Below are 21,628 nucleotides of genomic sequence, written 5' to 3'. Positions count from 1 at the left end.
TTTGACATAGATGTTAAATGTGCAACGTAAAAACACCAATTATTTAGAAACTATTTGAGTATTTATTTTCCTTTTTTTTTTCTTACTAATTAATGTATTTTTTCTTTCCAAAGTCAAATAAAGACCAATAATTTCCCTAATTTTTCGGAAAAAAAGTAAGGTGACAAAATTAGAGTTTATTTTTTTTAAAAAAAAAATATTCGCCGTGTTTTATTTTTTTTAAAATAAACAGTTGGACTTTCTCAATTATATTAATCGAATTTTGTTGAATATCCACGTATTTGTATTGACTTCATTAACTTTTAATAATCCAATTAGAAAATTTCTCACTAGATTGGAGATGTGAAACCAATTAGTAGATGGTATTGTTTGAAATAAATTTTAAAAGTGATGAAAATTGACAGAAATAAAAATAATGAAACAGAGATTTTACTTATGTATATTTGTGAGTATAACTATTTTTATCTCTTGATTTTTTTTCCCTAGCTAGATATTTTTTTTGATTCGGAGGTTATTAGTAGTGTATTTCTCGACGAATTAATTTTGCTTTGAGAAAGACAATATTTGATGTCACGATCTCTTGTGAATATTCAAGATTTTATCGGATATTTGAGATGCCTATCTAAGAAAATGCGTGTTTCTTTTTAAACTAGTCCGATTTTAAGACCGATAAAATTTCAATGTCTATTACAGTTATAAATTTATAAACTGATTAAACTAGTTTATAAGCATATTTTGAAGGATTATATTTGAGGTTTCTAGTTTCTTTTAAATATCAGTATTGCACTTTTTAATTTTTTTTTTTATTGTTAAACGATCTGACATGCATCCTATGAAATTTTTTAAAAGTATACAACAAAACTCCGGTTAAAGAAAACTACAAAATTACTATAACATAAAGTAGCAATAATTTGAAAGTTATTTTCAAAAAAAAAAAAAAAGTCGCACGTTGTTAATTGGAGTAACAATGAAATTATCTCAGAATAACCTATAGATTACGAGTATAAGTATTGAAGTCACTAAACTATTTATATAACGCCTCTTGAAATATAGTCATCGAAAGTCGAATAAAATGACTCGTTTGTACCTTTTCACTCGTTTGACTTGCAAAATGACCTTAATGGCCCCGACGAACCAACCAGATCCACTCAACAAGGCGTTGAGGGGCCGCCAGCCAATGCTCACCTAAAATCGAACTCGAATTCCGAGCCCACCCCCGAACCGTGGGCTAACACTTAGTGACGGAGCCGGATGGAAGCAATATATGGGTTTTATATAAGACCCCTTGCTCAAATATTTTGTTTATTATACATGTATATTGTAAGTTAAAAATAATAAAATGCATGATAAATATAAAGATTGAATCCCCTCGACTCGAAACACAAACTAGATATCGTTCATTTTTATAAGAAATTGAACTCCGGTATGAATCTCTACCTTCACCACTGTATGGCCCTTTCCCGACTCTTGTGTGAAGCAGAATACGTCGTACACTAGGTTACTTTTTGTATAACATCAAATTAGGTCTTGAGCGGTCTCATGTCTGTATATTCATGGATCGAGGTTATTCCACCTCTATAACTATCTGAAGCTTTGGGGCCATCGGAGCTGGCTCTGATATCATGTTAAATCAGATTTCGAGTCTAACTCATGCTATAAAAATTAGCTCAACTAAAAGAAAAATTGTCGAAGCTTTAGATGAATTTTAATATTCTCATTTTTCATCGATGTGGAATTCATTTCATTAATCATGTAGTATAACAAGTGGACACATGTAATTATTTTTTAGATTAGATTAATTTAAACATGTTGCATAAATTATTTTCTTTTTTGATCCACCTTTCTCTCATAAAAAATTTCTAGACCAATAATTCTCCATTTACTTTCTCCGTTTTTATTTATTTGTCATCTTTTTAAACCCCAAAAAAAATATTAATTATAAGGTAATTTAATTTAATTATTTTATTTCTTACTCATTTTTATTTGATACTTTCCTTTTTTGTACTATATTAATATGTATATATATTTGTTACTAAGGTAAAGTGAAAATAAATAACTAATTATGTCTAAATTTTGTGAAATGATCTATTATTAGTAAGCACGATAACTAATTAGTAACTGAGTCAGTAACATTTTTTTAAAAAGTTTTGTTAAGGATCGGACAGAATAAGCAAACCACAAGCAAAAGGAAAAACAAGAACACACAATTTATGTGGAAATCCTTGCATGAAAAACCACGGACGGAGACGGAGGAATTCACTATAATAGAGAGAAAGTACAATGTTGGAGACGATAGTCTCAATTTCGTGTGTATAAGAATGACCCGAAACAACCCACTAAATCGCTTATATAATACGTGCGTACAAATAGCCCACTATTGACCCGATCCCTACACTACCACCACAGACCCCATTAAAAATCACAAACATGAGTCGCACCGTAAAACTTTCAGGGCTGGATCAACAAAATTCGGATCACAACTCTAACAAAATTTTTGGCCACATCCAGTTAGTCTTATTGCACTTATATAATACATGCGTACAAATAACCCACTATCGACCCGATCCCTACGCTACCACCACAGACCCCATTGAAAAATCACAAACATAAATCGCACCACAAAATTTTTAGGGCCAGATCAACAAAAATTCGGGTGACAACTCTATCAAAATTTTTGGCCACATCCAGTTAGTCTTAGTACACTTCAATTCACATGTGACAAAGCATGTTACTCTTAACAACCACTCACACTTCACATTTAATAGTATTAAATTTAGTACAATAAAGTTGAAAAAACTACAAAATTCCCTAAAGTCTAAGTTCTTGAATGTATAGGTGACATTGTCATCATCATCATTATGATATAATAATAATAATAATAATAATTAGGATATAGAGTTGGACTGAAAAAACAAAAAAAAACAAAAATTCAAGATTTTACTAGCTATTATACTTGTGGGATCTGGGATTTGTTCACTCTTTTGCTAACACAAAGTGTATGGGCTAATGCAGGTAAAATGTTAATTATGTGTGTGTGTGTTAATTATGTATGTGTGTGTGAATTTATCACTTGGGGTCTTCTTCTTTTTTTTTTTGTTTCAAGATTTTCATTTGGGCTAATGCAGGTAAAATGTTAATTATATGTGTGTTAATTATGTGTGTGTTTGTGTGTTAATTATGTTTGTGTGTGTGAATTTATCACTTGGGATTCTTTTTTTATTCAAGATTTTCATTTGGGCTAATGCAGGTAAAAATGTTAATTATATGTGTGTGTATGTGTGTTAATTATATGTGTGTGTTAATACATGTGTATGTGTGTCAATTATGTGTGTGTGTGTGTGTGAATTTATCACTTGGGATCTTCTTCTTTTTTCCAAGATTTTCATTTGGGGTGGATTTGATTACATATAAAAATTGTTTATTTATCATATTGTAGAGAGGCTGGAGGTAAGAAAATCAATTTTTTGATCAATGTTGCTCGGACTCTTCAAAAATTTCAAGGGTTGCGTAGCGTATTCTTCAAAAATTGTGTAATTTTGGAGAATCCGACACGTCTGACATCGAAAGTGTGTTATACACATGATACACTGGCATAAAAATGGAGTCTTTAAGCTGATTTGTGTGTGTCTGTGTGTGTACATTTTATCACTTGGGATCCTTTTTTTTTTTCAAGATTTTGATTTGGGTGAATTTGATTACATATAAAAATTGTTAATTTTTCATATTTGATCAAATGATCAGGTTACACACATAATACATTGGGATAAAAATGCAATCTTTATAAGCTGTTTTTTTGTGTGTGTAAATTTATCACTTGGGGTCTTTTTTTTCTTCAAGATTTTCATTTGGGTGCATTTTTTTACTTGCTTTTTGTATAATGGCTAAAGATAAAGGTCTCGGGTTTGAGTCGTAGATATGGAGTTCCCTTTCGTAGGGAGCGCTTTGTCCCAAAATGGGACTTTCTGGCGCGAATTCGGATTAGTCGGTCTCCAAAGTGGGATAAAAATGGAGTCTTTAATCTGCTTTACAGTGTTAAATGTGTGTGTGTGTTTGTCTGTAAGTTATCACTTGGGATTTTTTTTTTCCAAAGATTTTCATATGGGTGCATTTGATTACAGATGTGTTCATATGGGCTCGGACTCTTCAAAAAATGATGTCGCACCAGTGTCGAATTCTTCAAAAATACACTACTTTTGGTGAATCCGACACTCGCCCGTAGACATTTTTGAAGATTCCAAGCAACATAGACATGAACACATTTCCGCTCCTCAGCCTGCCTTGGAGCCCCCGGTCGATTTTCGAACCAAAACACGCCCGAACCCCGGGCCCACCCCCGGAACTGTGGGGTAAAGCACACCGATTTGGCTCGAAAACGGCCCATTCCCGCCGTTTCACCCAAATGGCCCTGCCGGCTCACACTAGGCCGCTCCTCAGCCTGCCTGGGAGCCCCTGGGAGCCCCTGGTCGATTTTCGGCCCTAAGCACACCAATTTGACCCGAAAACGGCTGACATATTTGAAGATTCCAAGCAACATAGACATGAACACATTTATGCTGCTTTACAGTGTTTTTTGAGTTTTTCAGTGACTTGTAGATTTGTCATTTGAGATGTAAATTATTGTTATGGAGATCCAAATCTATATGTTTATCATATTTGTAGCTATCCCATTGACTTATCTCCCTTTTTATCTCATAATCAAAATATTCTTAAAGATTAAGAAAGAATATAATGAGAATTAATAAATGAATATACCTTGAATATTTCAGAGATGATGAATGTATATTCAACATTTGATAACTTTATATTTGTCCTTTATATAGAAAGCAACTAATTCTTTATATTTTGTTCTTCTTTCAGTGACTCAAAACTGAAAAAGAAAGTTTTCATTTGTCAAACATTCAATCTTTGACAAGTTCTTCAAGACATATAGTACTTGTTAATGTGAGTACATTTGGCAAATCCTTTTAGTGTATAACTTTCATTCTGTTTGTTTCCCTTTTTTCGGATTTTAAGTCGGTATCTTGACTAGTTCTTGTTGAAATTTTGTGTTATAGAATACGGCTCGCGACAGTCTGAGATCAGTTATGTACAGATCATTTGTCACTTGTGATGATTCCAAAGGTGTTATTGAAGGTAAGACCATTAAAAAGTCCAAGATTGGCCCTCGAAATAGCGAAAAACAAAGGGATTCAAAGGTTCTTGCAAAGGACTTGTTGAAAGGAGCTTTTGATTTACAAGAGTCTTTAGCGATGTTGGGGAAATTGCAAGAAGCTTCGGAATATATGACGAAGTTGAGGAAAAGAGAAGTTGATGCAACGGGCGTTGGAAGGACTAAATCTGAACGTGTTGCAGATGAGAGATGGAATAGTAATAAGGTGGAGTTTGGAAAGCGTAGTCTTTCTGTTGATTATTCTCGCGATTGTTATGATGAGCTAAGGGAAGTAATACGAGATAGCCTTGCTAGACAAAATCTGTTGCCACCGTGTTGTGCTTCAGAAAAGGGCTGTTCCGATAGAAGAAAAGTAGACTTGAATCACGATTTCGCGTCTAGTAGCTTCACTAGCTCGAGTGAGTCATCGATAGAAAAGGCTTGTCTTGCTGGTAGAAAGTTGGTTATGTCACCCGAGTTCCCGTCCAGTAGCTCAAGCCAATTTGCTTCGTCTGACTGTTCTCCGGTCAAGACTCAACCGAAAGTGCCAAATTTGATCGCAAGGCTAATGGGACTTGAAGAGATTCCTTCAATGCCGTTGCATCAGAAACAAGTAGAGAAGGACAAGATTTTCAAGCAAAGAAGGCCTATATTCGAAATAAACTTGCCAAAGGCAAAGAAGCTGGCTGTCGTAAGCCAGAAGGTGGATCCAAAACGGAGAACACTAGACGGAATAATTGAAACCATGCAATTCAAAGGCCTTTTGAGATTCAAGTCTAATAATGTGATCTGTCATCAGTCGAAGAGTTCTGCCGATGATGCTCCACCCATTGTGATCATGAAGCCCGTGTATGCTCCTGAACTGCAGGCACCACGGTTTTCTGCCTCCATCCGTGATGAAAATCCTCCGGACACTAAAGATTCATTCGGAAAATGGAACTTTAAGGAAGAGAATTCACCTGTGAATTTCACTATCTACCGGAAAATGCAGACACAAAAAGTTCAGAATAGTAGCTGCATCCCCGAACAACGATCCAAGGACCATAGTGAAGCACCTGCAAGTCAAAAGACTAATGAAGTTGTCACTCCTTTGACAAAAAATAGAGCTTTTTCCCCTGGAAGGACTAAGCAACCTAAGAAAGAAGCGATAGAAAAAAGGGTTGAGAGAACTCAACGAGCTCCTGGCGCGAAAAATGCTGGTCCCAATAACACTACGAAAGTTCAGGATCGAAGTACGAAGACCACTGCTAAAGTGAGGAAACCTGAGAAAAAGTCGAATGCACCAGAAAAACTTGTTGCATCCAAAAATAGCGCTGACTCAAAGCGCATCACAGCAGTTGCATCTCGTAACTCCAGAAATAGTAAGAAGAATGTCAAAACTGACAAGTCAGTGAAGAGTTCCTCCATTGTCCCTATTGTAAGTGCGCTTTTATGCCTTCTATTTTAAAGGCCTTAGCTACCGTATTCTGTTAGAAAACTACGTCTGTAACTCTCAAACGTTATTATTCTTCGTATAAGATGATAATCAGACTAATGGAATATGTCGACGCAGATTGAGAATATGGAACACAAGGATGAACCAGACAGTGATATAACCATAACAAAGGTTACATCCTTAGAAGAGCTTCCCTGCGAGGAAGTTGCTGAAATCTCCCAAAATGTTGTCACTGGTAAGGCGCTCGTTTCATATTTGGCATTGTGTCATGTGGGTGATTTAGGAAGCTTTCTGCAAATAGTTATTGTACATAGGCTCGTAAGTTTGTTTTCCTAGCAAAAAGCAAGAAATTTGCCATCAGGACGAGATTGCGAAATCTTCTTGAGAGATTATAAGAGTGTCAAATGCTAGTTAAAGAAATGGCTTTCTGTGCTTTGGATCATCGTCTTTCTATGTGAGACAAAAAGAGATAGTGAATTAGCGTTCAAATAAACGGTGTTCTGTATTCTGATTGTTCTTCTATACGCGAGATAAGTTATTACGAGAGGTAATTCAGTAAACTCATTGCTTAGAGAAGCCAGGTTACGAAACCTGCAAGTAGCAACTGAAATTCATTTAGCTCACACTTTTATGCGTTAATCACACGTCTACCTCTTTCCTTCTTCCATCTCTTCAGAAGATCACGTTAAAGAAACGATGAATGTAAAAAGTTGTCACGCATGAAAGTAGCTACTTCTAGACATTGCTCGAACCAAATAGATTAATCTCTAGGCATGTTACAATTACTTACAAGTGATACTTTTTCTGTTGCAGATGATCTAAAGAATGGTGAATGTTCCGCAGCTGAATCTACCGTGCCATTAATCCAGCGTGGCCATGACATCCCACTGATTAAGCACACTCTCTGTCAAGTCAAATCTAAAGCCACTACACGACACATACTGTTGAGCAACGAATCATTCCTCAGTCGGGCAGAGGAGCTTTTCGACACTGATGCATGGGAACCAACGGTATGGAAGACAATTAATGTAGACAATGAAATGCCTAACAGCACGCTCGTACTGGACTGCGCGAATGAATTGTTAGAATACAAACGGTCTCAGTATACCGTGCAGGCAATATCAAAAACTCCTGTTAACATGTCAAGAGTCTCCATTTCCTTCGACAAGTTGTTGAATGAAATTTGTGGCGCGATTGAAGTCTTGAAAAGTTATGGTACTGTCGATGCCAATAGCCTTTCAGTAGATACTCTTTACGCATTGCATGAAAGAGATATATCGCGCGATGGAGTGATTAGTACAACATGGGATCTTGGTTGGAGAAATGCATATACTCTGGATGAAGTTGAACAAATAGTGACTGTCATTGAGAAGCATGTTGTGAATGGAATAATCGACGATGTAGTTACTGAGTTCGCACTATAGTCATATATTCAGAGGCGCATCCAGGATTTGAAGTTTACTGGTTCTGATGGCCCTTCACTTGCCACAGAACCCACAACTCATTTAAGCTGCCGAGTTCGTAGTGCATTTGTCAATACATATACAAGATCTTGAACAAAGTTACTGAATTCTGCCGAACTCGTAACATATATTGTGCCTCTTGCCTCTACATATATTCAGGTTGACATACATGTAAATAAAAATACTCTTTATAGTTTTATACTTGCCTATAATAATATTGTTGCTGATTTGAATTGATCTTCATGTTGAACATTTATTGCTGACAAAGTAATATAATGAAGTCCATTTTTTACAATATGATTTGTTTGATTGCAAATTCCTAGCTTGCTCTAGTAGAATATAAAGAACATTTATAAATTTTTTTATTTTTATTCTTGAGATAAGCATCCCGTACCCTTGAACTATGACCAAGTTGCTACGACGCACTCCAACTTCACGAAGGTTCTATTACACCTGAACTCAATTTTAACGTATTTTTGTCACCCTTTCCCAAGGCGCATGGACTGCCATGTGCCACGTCAGCTAAAAAAGTTGACAAAAATAAGCTAAAATTTAGTTCGGGAGTAATAGGACCCTCGTGAAGTTGGAGTATGTCCGTCGTAGTAAATTTTGGTCTTAGTTAGGGGGTACTAGATGCTTTACTCTTCATTCTTATTAAAGCTTGCTTCAGTAGAATATAAAGAACATTTATAAAATTATCTAATTGATTGAAATATTAGATTTTCTAATTTTCTCTAATGTCAATAATTAAGGAATAAATTAGAGATTTTTAGAGTATGCACTATCTGTGCTGTTATAGTTTAGTCTGGAGTTTATACTGGCAATTGATTGAAATTAAATTATTGGGCAATAATTCTATAATTGTTTCTAAAAATATTTAATTGAATTGATTGCAAGAATCAAATAATTTAAGTTTATTAATCAAATAATTTTTATAAATTTATTTCCTTAAAACTTGCCATCACAACTCATACTATACACTAGATAAACTAAGTAATTATTTTATGATTAATCATTCTTATAAGTTAAAAAATATTGTCATAGCTTCTTATTAAAAAATAATATTCATTGACTTTGCCACCCAGTGTATATGTAATATATTGATATTTGAACATTGACTTGTCGGTCTCGAGTTTGACCTTTTAGAAATTTCTGATGAAAAGTGACTTGTTATTTAATATAAGGTGTTATGTTGTGTAAATTTGAATTAATTGAATTAATGGATTTCGAAGGTCAAATATCTATATCAAAAGAAATATTATGACTAAGTTGATCCTTACATATATTTCTTTGATCTTTTAACTTATATGTATTTATGGGGAAAAAAACCCCACCATATATGTATTTAACATGTTAGAGAATGTTATTTATCTTTCAAGTTACTAATTTCATTTATTATAGGTGTAAGGTTTATGTAATTATCTTTTAAAAGACATCATAATATAACATTATGTATGATGGTCAATAAGACATCATAATATAACATTATGTATGATGGTCAATGTACTCGTTGACACTTAAAAGGCGTCGTTTGGTTGGAAACTAAGTTATTCTGGAATTATTGATTCCGAAATTAGTTATTTTGGGATTAGTTATTCCACCCTGAAGGAGAGATAAGAAAAGCACTACAATCTCGGAATAACCAATTTTGGAATGAGTTATTTCATATATTTTGTCTCAACCAAATATGGGACAAGCTCCTCTTTTTAAATTAATCTCGAGATTAGTTATCCTATTTTCTCTCCAGGTTGCGAGCCCATCTCCGTGATCATGATGATCAGAAATACTCTTTTCTTTGCGAATGCGATGAAGGCTCGTGAACGTAAAGAAGAGTTTGCTGAACCAAATATCAAAAATAAAGGTCAAAGCTAAAAATCTCCGGGTCTTGGGAATTTTTTTAGGACCCCATAATAATCAACTTTGCTACTAAATCAAATTCGATATTTGGACTCAATGGTGCGATCAGAATTTTCAATGAAGATCATTTTTATCAGATCTTGACCAAAGTCAACTTAGATCATAACTTTCCAACCTCTCGTCTAAACACTTAAAATCACACCAGAAGTCGCGAGGCCTGAACCAATCAAGCTACCAACTCAAAATCGACACTCTGGAGCAGATAGAACTGACGGGATTCTGGTACAACCCTCGGATCTCCAAATGTTCACTAAAGTCAACCATTCCAACTTAAAACCTTTCAAAATGGACGATATTAAAATCTCAGTAAAATAAATAATTAATATAAAAATATATTAGGATTGTAAATATCAAGGGTAAAATAGACATTATTTAGAATAAAGGAAGGAGAATGATTATCCCTCAAAGTTGAGTGGAAATTTGATTTTAAAATCAAATTTGGAGAATATAAATGATTTTCATCCATTAATCAAATGTCTTGAAAAAAGAATGCATCTTTTGAATTAATGATCTCTTAATTATGCAAAATTTTATTGATTAAGTTAAGGATAAAACAGAAAGAAAAAAATATCTTCTTGAGTTTGATTTTGTAATACATTTCTTATTTTGAAAAATAAAATAAAAAGATAAAAACATCACTTAGTTTGAAAGAGAAAGAGTAACTCTTTAAAAAAACCCCGGAGAAAAAATTATTTCGGTAATACTACGATCTAGAGAAGAAAATCTTCTTGAATTATTTTTTTTTAAGAAATAAAAAAAAAAATTGTATCGATAAGAATAAAAGTTTATAAACACACCATGAATCTTGAAATATTATTATTATGCATCCTACTTATCAAATTTGCCTACATTAGTATTACCCATTAATGATTGATCAATTTTGATAAATTCACCATCGAAAATAAAAAATTGTATTTTCGATCCGAGTTGGCGTAATATAATTGGAGACAGCTCATCACTCATCGACAGCAAGACAAAAATCCAACCTAGCCCAACCAAAGCCAAAGTCAAACCTAATATCTCATCAACATTTAATAATATTTCATTAAATTATGTAACTAATAACTTATTTTATTACTAATAAGCTAATAACTTTTTATTTAATTCTTCCTCTGTCCCCACTACCCAACACTTTCTCTATCACCAAGCAATACACAGTATACTTTTTTGTTCTTTTTCCTGTTTTTACTTTTTATTTTTAGAATTGATTTATTTAATTTTTAGAGTTAAATTAAATAAATTAATATTTAAAAAATAAAATGTAGATACTCATAAATTATAAAATAAAATTATAATTTATTATTCGTTTATGTCAACATGGTGATGATTCATCTTATTTTTAGAATTGATTTATTTAATTTTTAGAGTTAATTAAATTAAATTAATCTTATATTTTAAAAATATAATTTAGATACTCATAAATTATAAAAGAAAATTACAATTTATTATTCGCTTATATCAGCATGGTGATGATTCATCTTACTTAACTTATATACTAAAAATAGATATTTTAATTTATTTATTCATTTTCATAATTTATTTGTCCATTTTAATATTTAATAGCTCCATTAATTACTAGTAGTTTAAATTTTGAGTTTCAAAACATTATTAATACTTCCTCCGTTTATCTTTACTTTTTTACTATACTTAGTAGGAATATATTGGATATATTGTTGTTGTTGCTAGTATGACAATACTTTGTCCAATTTAGGAAATCAATAATAATTTATTCATTTTATCCTTAATTACTAATTACAATTATTATTCAATATATTTTTCAAAGCATTGAATTAATTATATTCAAAAGACGATAAGGTGAATTTATCCATATTATTTATTATTTTTTAATTTGTCTGTCAAGTCGATTTGGATAATTATTAATAGACGGAGGACACTAAGATACACTTCTAATTTTTTTTAAGAGGGCAATCAAACAAAGACAAGTAAAATAGAACGAAAAAAATATTTTAAAATGTTCTTAAAAGTTTATAGAGAAAATGCTTAAATATGTCATCGAATTATTATAAATAACTCTATGTCATTCGTTATAAGTTTGATTTATCTATGCTACTATTATAAAATTTGACTCTTCTTTGTCACTTTCGTTACAGAATGCCATTATTTTATACCAGTTATTTAGCAAAATTATTTTTATCATGTGACCTCCTTCATATTAGAGTCAAATTTTAAAAGACAATGACATATAAATTTAATAAATTTATAACGGCTGATATAAATATATTATTTTTAATAGTTCTATGATATTTTTGAGTGTTTTTTTAAATTTATAAAAAAGTGAAATATGATAACTATTTTAAAAAGAAATAATAAATATATATTATACGAAAAACAATATATTTATAAAAAATTAGTAGTATTATAGATTTGAAGAACTGTTACGCTTGAAAAATCTGTAGACTAAAAATAATTCCCCAATATAAAACTATAAGTGAAATTGGAAATGAGAAATTAATATTAAGGAGATAAATGGCAAATTCAAGCAGAGATCGGGAACTTCTAATTCCGGTAGCTAACACCGGTGACGGCGACGATGTCTCCGGCGACAAGCCTTCTTCTTCTTCTTCATCATCATCTTCCTCTTCTCATCATCATCATCACTCCGGCCGCGAGGTTAATTTCGTCATTTTACATAAATATATTTGATGCATAGTAAATTATATGTATTTTTTTGGAATTTTGCTAGGGTTTTTGACGAATTTAGTGATCTGATTTGTTCTTGTTAAGCTGATTTTTGCTTGATTTGGTATGTATAACAGTGATTATTGTTGTTTTAATTGTGTAAATTAGGAGTTTTTTCATTTTTTTCATTTCTTTTTTGAAATCGAACCCTTACAAATAAGGTGAAAATTCAGTAGCTGAAAAATTGAGCTCCTAATTTATAAATTCGGATTTAGGAGTTAAGAGTTGTGTTTAACAAGTGATTATTCTGGTTTTAATTGTGTAAATTAGGAGATTGTTTAATTTATTTTTGGAGTCGAACCCGTACGAATAAGGTGAAAATTCAGCTAGCTGAAAAATTAAGCTCCTAATTTATAAATTAGGATTTAGGAGTTAAGAGTTGTGTTTAACAAGTGATATTGTGTAAGTATTTATAGAAGGAAAGGAGTAGATCTTTGATATGCGCAGAATTTATTGTCAAATTGGTTGTTTACTTAAAAACACAGTAAAGTTATGGAAAGGGGAATGCTGGAAAAAGAAGCAACTTTTGTTGATTTTGTACTAGTTTATTAAGCGTTGAGTTAATGGTCAAAAACACTCGTAAAGTGTTTTGTCTTTTCGAGTTTCGTACCTAAACTATCAGGTGTGAGAGTTTCCTACCTGAACTATCACCATCTATTTGTCAAAACATGCCTCAACTATCAGTTGTTCCCTTTTCCTACATGTAATATCACTAAGCATCACTATCGTTCAGGTAGGAAATGGGAACAATTGAATTAGGTTATTGCTATAGAAATGGAAGCCTGAATGTACAGAAATTAATCATCGAGACTTGATCCGTTCGTATTAGTAGTCGTCGTAGTATTTCTCCTGTAGTCTCTTGCCCTTCGACTCTGTTACTATCTGATGATTCCCTTTTATTTGATTATCATATTGTTCTGTTACTTTTACTGTTACTATCTACTGTTTCTTGTACTCCCGTTGCTTCTTTTATGGATTGCTTTGGATTGTTTTTCCTTGAGTCGAAGGTCTATGGGAAATAGCCTCTCTACCTCTGAGGTAGGGGTAAGGTTTGCGTATACTCTACCCTCCCCAGGTCCCACTTTGTGGGACTACACTGGGTATGTTGTTGTTGATCATATAGAGACTGCAGAGAATTTTGCTTGAAGCCTTGTTTGGTGTTAATTTTTCAGTGTGTGTATTTACCATTTCCTGCCAAATGAAAATTTATTCTGTGGAATAAGAGGAAACTAAATACTTAGCAAGTGCAGAAGAACACAACATAATTAGTTGATGAGAAATTTTGTTAAAGTTTGATCTTTTATGGTAGGAGAGGAAGTGGCGTACATAGTTAATTGAACTTCTTCTACAAACTTCTGTCATTCTTTTACTTCCTCTTTTATGGTTTGCTAACTTGTGGTATTCTTTTTTTAGACATAAATTAGATTTATATAAAAAAGGTAATACATTTGTAGCAAATTAAATTACGTGTTCTCCACATCGGTTTGATGTTGTGTACTGACGTCTTATTTATGCGAAGCACAAGGTTTCTAAAAGCTTTGCATATTATTTCCTGTTAGGTGTTAGAGACCTTTTCAAACATGTTTTATGCTTTTTCTACTACCAATATGTGCTTTACTTGATGGATCAGACTATGTTACATAGGATGTCTGGTGATTTATGTGTGTTTGTGTGTGTATATGTGATTTTATGTTGGATATATTTGTTTTGTATACAAATCTTTAATATACTTTGTTGATCAAAAGCAAAAATATATCTGTACAATATATTATTCAGATGTCATACACTCAGTTTTCATGTGTTGATATCTATCTGATGCGGCCTTTATGTTTTTGTCTTCATTGCATGGTGTAACATCTACAGCATGCTACATTATCTGATGATATTCCTATCTGTCCCTGTGCTAGATCGTGTTGGGACGGGTGTTAGAGTGATCAATTTAGGTTGAATTTGTTGTGGCATAATATTTTGGTGAGTGTTACAGTTGGTAGCATCTAATTATACCGGCTCGGTGATAGGTGGAGCATGGGAGTGATGCTTGGTGATCCATATGAACAGTGAGGAACCAAAATGAAAATAATGATTACATATTGGCGGAAAAGCCTCTCTACTTCCATGATATAGGTGTAAGGTTTGCGTATGCCCTACCCTCCTTAGGCCCCCACCGCGTGGGACTATATTGGGTAATGTTGTCGTTGTTGTTGTATTTTGGTGGAGAAAGTAATTGGTATGGAGTAAAATAGAAGAAACTATAGTACTAAAACTTCAGTTATATGGAAGGAAGGATGTATAGCGGCCTTAAAAGATATAAATTGCTTGCATCAACTAGTGTAAAATATTTTTGTTCTAGTCACGGTGAATATTTCATTTACATTCTATTCGTATCTTAAGCTTTATTGCATCGTGACTAGTCCAGTCATGGTGAATATCATTGTACTGTTTCTTGAATACTACCATTTTAAGCTTGAGTTCTCTTTTAATTATCTGACAAAAGCTGTATGTTTATTGCACTGCAGACTTTCTCTAAAGTTGTTAGGAGCTGGGCTTCTAAGAAATTCATGACTGGATGGTAAAAATGGTTCTCTTCTCTTCAATCTTCCCTTTGATCTAGACATAGGCTTTATCTCGTTATCTGGTTCATTGCTTTTAGAAAATAATGTTTAGGAAGAAACAACATAGAAAATAATGTTTAGGAAGAAACAACAAAGTGCCATAAGAATGATTACTAGAACTAGTTAAGCAAAGGGTTCATGCCCTACAGAGGAACCGATCCGGGCTTCTACTGTCCACTTTCTAGCTTCTGTACAGGGGTTAGGGGCTTGCACTTTTCAAGGTCCCTTTGAGGCTTATAGGTTCTGTCATGGAAAACTAAAATAGAAAGACTTTTCAGCTAACAGAACTAAGACAATTAATCTAGGAACATCAAAAAGCATCAGAGTTACTGTGAGGACTTTGATCAGCTGTTAAAACAAACTAGAGGTAAGGCTTGTAGCTGGGCTGTTTCTAACATGTAATAAAACAACAACAACTACTATGCCTCAATCTCAAAGAATTTGGGTTGATTATATGAGTCCTCGTTCTAACGCGTCTCGTGACCCGCCTTTTTGGTAAATATGATTAGGGGAAGACAGTAAAAATCCTTAAGGTAGCACAACTGCACAACTATCACAAAAATAGTGTTCTTCTTTCTCAGATATGCTCTTTAGCTTATACTAAGTAAGAATCCACGGGATGAAAGTTAGTCGAAATAAACTTGATTAGGAAGCAACTAAACCACACTATACTCTGCCTGCTTGTAAGTGTCATGGGAAAAGAATAGCAGGATATGCTTATAAACATTGGTCTTTGTCTTCATTGTCAGCTGTGATTTAGAAAGACGTTCTTCCCTACTCCTTACTTTTCTAGTTGTTGCTCACTCACATTCTTTTGCAGTGTCATCCTATTTCCTATAGCTGTCACCTTCTACATAACATGGTGGTTTATTCATTTTGTGGATGGCTTTTTCTCTCCAATCTATGCTCAACTTGGAATTGATGTTTTTGGTAAGCATTTGTCCCTTTTCCATTAAAAACATCTAACTTTATTCCTATGTTATTAATAGCAGTGACTCATTTCAAGGTGTCTTTAATTAATGGACATAGCATGCATTGTCACACTAAAGAAAGCTTTCCAGCTGAATTTGCAAATAGTTTTATGGCACCATATGTAAATGGCAGCCATATTAGGTTAAGGGTCTTTTCTTGTGATATACTAGTAGCTCATGTTGGTGATACTCTTCATCGGAGATGACCTCCTTTTCTATGGCTGTTCTTATCAGGTCTAGGATTTATGACTTCAATCACTTTCATTTTTCTGGTTGGGGTGTTCATGTCATCATGGTTGGGAACTTCGGTTTTGGGTCTTGGAGAGTGGTTCATCAAAAGAATGCCATTTGTTCGGCATATCTATAATGCTTCAAAGCAAATTAGTTCTGCTATATCTCCAGGTATGCTTTATGGAGTTTCCGTTTCATACTATTTCATGAAAGAGCAGTCAGTTGGATAGTGATGGTTGATAAATAACCTCCTACTGCAGATCAGAACACACAAGCTTTCAAGGAGGTCGCCATAATAAGGCATCCACGCATTGGTGAATATGCTTTTGGGTTCATTACCTCGTCTGTCGTCCTGCAGGTAAGCCAATGATTACGTGCTTTTTTCCTTGACCATTTTGAAATTTCTTATTACATGATGCGCATGTGTAGCAATTTTATTTTTTGGGGGGAAAAGGTCAAATTTGCCCCTTTACTATGCGAAAAGGATCATATTTCACCCTGGCCGTTATCCAAGTAGCTCAAATACCCCTCCTTTGTTAGAAATATCCAAGGTGGACATTCAATTGCACATGAAGACACCACGTGGCCTGCCAAACTCTTAATCTAGGAAATCATAAACTAGGAAAGCATGTAGAAGTAAAAAAAAAATCCTTTTTAGCAACCAAACTCATGTGAAAACTTCAGCCACTTCTTGGATTTGAAATTCAGCCCTTTATTGGGCGTGAATTGCAGCCCTTTGGGCTTGATTCGCATCTCTTTTGGGGCTGAATGTTTAGCTCCTTGATTGGGCATTCTTAGCTCCCTTCGTGGGCTTCTCGAGGGCTCCATGTGGGCCCCTCTCCTATTGGGCTTCATGGGCCCCGATCTTCTTCTCCATTGGACTTGGACCATGAACTACTTTTTCCAAATACTCACAATTTCCATGGCCTGGATGGTTGTTTCGCATGTTTTCATGATGTATGGTATCATACGGTATTGTGTTGTAATGGTACTGTATTGTTTTAATGAAGACAACATTTGGATAAATTGTATCGTTTTCCGTCGTTTCATAATTTCACACTCTAATAATTTGAAGGATAAATCTACTAGAAAAAGTAGGATGCAAAGTGGGGCTACTATAAAAAGGTAGGATAAATGATAAAATAAGATGATTAAATAATAAATAAAGGTAAAATGAGAAAAAAAATAAGTTAAAGACGCGATACCACCAAATCGGTGGTTACATAAAGTGAGTTTTTCATGGTGTTACCTAACCATGGAATCAAACCATACCTGCCATATATTTTAAGAAATAATCAAAACAAACATGGTACACTTGCAAATGATACCATACTATACCATGGGCAACCACCATCCAAACAAAGTGTAAGTTTCCCCTATGGGTAACATTAGAATCATATATTGGAAAATTTTATGTACAATTGCATTTTTGTCCATTTTATTTGAAATTCACTTGTGTGCTGCTCCGTCTTGTCATCCAATGCAGAACTATGCAGGAGACGAAGAGCTTTGCTGTGTGTATGTTCCTACAAATCATCTTTACATTGGTGATATATTCCTCGTTAATGCAAAAGATGTTATTAGACCAAACTTGTCTGTCCGTGAAGGAATAGGTAAGAGATCTTTTTCATCGTCAAATTCTCCTGAAAATATATGCATTGAGTAGTTATTCTATAAACGATGAGCCTTTTTCCAGTATCAGTGTCTTCTTAATCTGGCAAACCTACCATTTTCTGATCAAGATATACTTATGCACTTTCCGACATGCTCTTTTCTCCTCTTTGCAGAGATTGTTGTATCTGGTGGCATGTCAATGCCTCAAACATTATCGACGCTGGATCCAGGAAGTATAAGAGTCGATAGAAGTTGACCTTATAGAAACAGCATCTGATAAAATGCTTCATCAGTCTATCAATTTTTTCCTCTTTTTGTTCACGAAAGCTTCTCTCCTTTTTTTTTTCTTTTTCATTTCTTGATATTTGAGGTGTTAGATTCAGGTCACTTATGTGACAACTGTGCTGCAGTGTACAATGTAGGGAAGTAACATTGGTTTGAATATATAGTTGGCTGATAATTTTAAGTTAATAGCTTTTAATCCTTTTGCTTGACTACTAACTTTATTGAATGTGCTATATAATATACTCAGATTTTTCAACAGCACCGTTGTTTCTATGGATAGGGAGAATTTCCTGTAAGTTTTACGCACCGATGGTGTTAAAAAATATTTACACAATCAATAAATCATTTGTAAGATTTAACAATAACAACATATTCAGTATAATCGCGCAGTGTGATTTGAGGAGTGTACGCTATATGCAGACTTTACTCCTACTTCAGAGGTAGGTGCACTCTTTTTGATCGACTTTTGGCTCAAATCATTGATAAGACTACAAAAAGATAAATCATGTTGTATCAAAAACATGTATTATATCTAAATATCTATAGTAGATCTACTTTCACGTACTTTTCTCGTAGATTTATCCTATCCAAACATATTTATTAAGATAACACAATATGATAAACCATGAAACACGTAGCAACCATCTAAACATGAGTGGAACACACTTGAGTAGCATGATGGAAAACAATCTCAAAGCATAAATAAAAACATCATAATATGCAATTTACAACCATGCTCAAAGAAGAAAAACTAATAACTAAAATCCTCTTTATCAATCCTCTAGCCAGAGGTACTGTCAAATGTTTTTTGTTTAGAAAAATCTAATTTTGGTTATACAAAGTAAAATAATCGAACTTGGTATAATATAACATAGCAGGTTGGAGTTGGACCGCCCCTTTAACTTCACTTCCTTCGCCATCAACGCTTCCTTCAACTTGAGAAGAATCGGTGTCCTCCATTCATCCTGTTAAGTGGAAAAAAAAAAATATATACATAAACATAAACATGCCGTCTAACTTGGCCTCAATTGGCATTATCGGATAGAGGTGCGTAAAAACGAAATGCCAAAGGTGTGATTAATTACTACATGTAACATGTATAGTCATTTTTATGTGTAAAATTCTGAAAGGCAGGACTAAAGTTCCCGCTATGCGCAGGTTCCAGGAAAGTGCCCCACCACAAAGGTGTATTGTGCATAGGCTGTTTCCAAGGCTTGAACCTGTTACTCCCCTTCAAAATGCAGCTACTACATCTGCGCGCTTTATATATCTGCCCTCCAATCTCATAACGGAGTACAAATGGAGTTCATAATCGCGTAAAATGCTAGAGAAAAGAATGTATGCAAAGCCTTTGTAAACTGTATTACTTCTTGCTATCGATCTCCTCGAACATCTCACTTGCTCTTTGATATCTGCGTGACAAATACAGAATGTATGCAAAGCCTTTGTAAACTGTATTACTTCTTCGAGACAGACGAAGAATCTTATTTTCCTACTTTAGCTGAGTATTCTGCGATTTGCAGATGATATTAAATCCATACTCTGGAAAAGATCAGCTGTTTTCTGATAGTAAATCATAACCTGCTCCATATCGTTCTCTTGTTCGTATAATTTAGCAATTTCCTGGACACAAAAGATTCGTTATGTATCTTTCCGATGCAACCGAGATGTCAAGATACACTACAATCCGTTGGAGTCCAACATTCCTTGGTCTCCTTATATGATCTTGGGCAATCCTGCCTCATGAGCTAGCTAGTTTTTGAGGTTGAGTTAACGGCACACAACTACATTAGTCACCTTCTTGTTGGTATAAAAGTTTAAATCCCTATACAAATTGAAGAGACTACTAGCAGTACTGCTATCGAAAACATCAAAGAGCACATCTCAAGTCTCACGTACAGACGAATATAGTTGTACCTCGTAATATCCTCTGGCCTTATTTAGCCTTCCAATGTCCAGAAACAACAGCGCTGCATGCTCAAGACATGAAAACAACAGTGAAATCTGATGAATGAAAATAAGAATCTGATGTGATGATTACATATATCCTGCAATCAGAGGCGGAGTTAAGATTTCAACTGAGTAAATCTGGCCGAAGGGGGTTCAACGCCCACTATAAATGCCAAAGGCTGGCTCCACCCCTGCCTGCAACATACAAGATTTGGACAAAAAGCACAAGAAATCAACACACAACCACCTCTCGAATTCTTTATCTTCTTGTAGCAATCAGCAGCAGTAACGTAAGCACAAGCAGCCTCATCTTTGCAATCCAACTGATAATAACATAAGCAAAACATAGTTTACGAAAGCATCAGACATCGACAGACAGACAAGCCTTTACCTTCATATGACAACTCGATAACTTAACATATACTGCTCCAACGCGATCTCCTGAAAGACAAAAACATTCTAAGATCAACATGCAAAACGATAATCTACTTTAGTACTATATTCAAACAAGAAGCAACTATAGTTGTAGTTCATGTGTACGTAAAACTAACATGATTCAGCTAATTCAAACCAATTAGCAGCTTTACTTAACAAATCTGCAGCTTCATAATAATTGGAACCATTGAGTTTCTTCTCAGCTTTCTTCACTAATTCTTTTCCTCTTGATATCTCATCTCCCATTGTCAACATGTTAATCACTACAATAATCAAACAAGTTGGTTAGTGTTACATAACTATACTTGTATAGCACTAACAAAACCTGATTCTATATAGTTTTACGTAAAAATTACTATTATTATACGTAAACAAACCTGATTTAGCATTTTTGAAGCAATTAGCAGCTTTATGGAACAAAACTTCTTTCTTTCCTACAAATTTCAAAATATTTATTTAAGAGACTACTTTGACTTTAAATACAAAACATATTCCTTAAGTGTTGGGGTTGGGGTTGGGGTTGGGGGTGGGGGTGGGGGTGGTTGTCGGCCGGCTTTTTTTTTTTTTTTTTTTTTTTTTTTTCTGATTAGAATTTAATTTTTCCACTTTTGATTTGGTTTCGGAATTAGAAAAATAAAAATGGAGAAATCGTAAAAATCATTTTTTTTAATCTATATCTATATCTATATTTATATTTATTTATATTTATACTATATTAAAAGTATGAAGGAATTAGAAATCTCGTTTGCTTTAGACAAAATGATCATTTTACTACTTTTTTAAATATTTAAGAGTTGAAAATTAATTAAATATTTATAGTAAAACATTTCTTTATTAAAAGTCATTGAAATTAATGACAATTAATA

At 33.8% G+C, this 21,628-nt stretch overlaps 2 protein-coding genes and 1 pseudogene across 3 annotated transcripts; 2 read left to right on the top strand and 1 right to left on the bottom strand.

Moving 5' to 3' along the window:
• The first annotated feature begins 2,791 nt into the window (after positions 1-2,791).
• On the top strand, positions 2,792-8,342 carry LOC107841031. Of its 2 annotated transcripts, XM_016685037.2 has the most exons (5): positions 2,792-3,012; positions 4,858-4,941; positions 5,055-6,566; positions 6,702-6,819; positions 7,398-8,342. In XM_016685037.2, the coding sequence occupies exons 3-5, from the start codon at positions 5,085-5,087 to the stop codon at positions 8,006-8,008; spliced, it is 2,211 nt and encodes a 736-aa protein (XP_016540523.2). In that variant the 5' UTR covers positions 2,792-3,012; positions 4,858-4,941; positions 5,055-5,084; the 3' UTR covers positions 8,009-8,342. The 2 variants fall into 2 exon arrangements, with proteins under 2 accessions (XP_016540523.2, XP_016540522.2); XM_016685036.2 differs by lacking the exon at positions 4,858-4,941.
• A 3,882-nt stretch (positions 8,343-12,224) lies between these two features.
• On the top strand, positions 12,225-18,576 carry LOC107841032 (protein LIKE COV 1). Its single transcript, XM_016685038.2, has 7 exons — positions 12,225-12,595; positions 15,181-15,233; positions 16,097-16,206; positions 16,482-16,649; positions 16,739-16,836; positions 17,965-18,091; positions 18,266-18,576. The coding sequence occupies exons 1-7, from the start codon at positions 12,452-12,454 to the stop codon at positions 18,346-18,348; spliced, it is 783 nt and encodes a 260-aa protein (XP_016540524.1). The 5' UTR covers positions 12,225-12,451; the 3' UTR covers positions 18,349-18,576.
• A 1,034-nt stretch (positions 18,577-19,610) lies between these two features.
• On the bottom strand, positions 19,611-21,008 carry LOC107841155 (annotated as a pseudogene).
• Positions 21,009-21,628: the final 620 nt, after the last annotated feature.

This window comes from Capsicum annuum, chromosome 9, assembly GCF_002878395.1.
Source record: "Capsicum annuum cultivar UCD-10X-F1 chromosome 9, UCD10Xv1.1, whole genome shotgun sequence".
NCBI classification, from domain to species: domain Eukaryota; kingdom Viridiplantae; phylum Streptophyta; class Magnoliopsida; order Solanales; family Solanaceae; genus Capsicum; species Capsicum annuum.
This window is presented reverse-complemented; position numbering and strand designations above follow the sequence as displayed.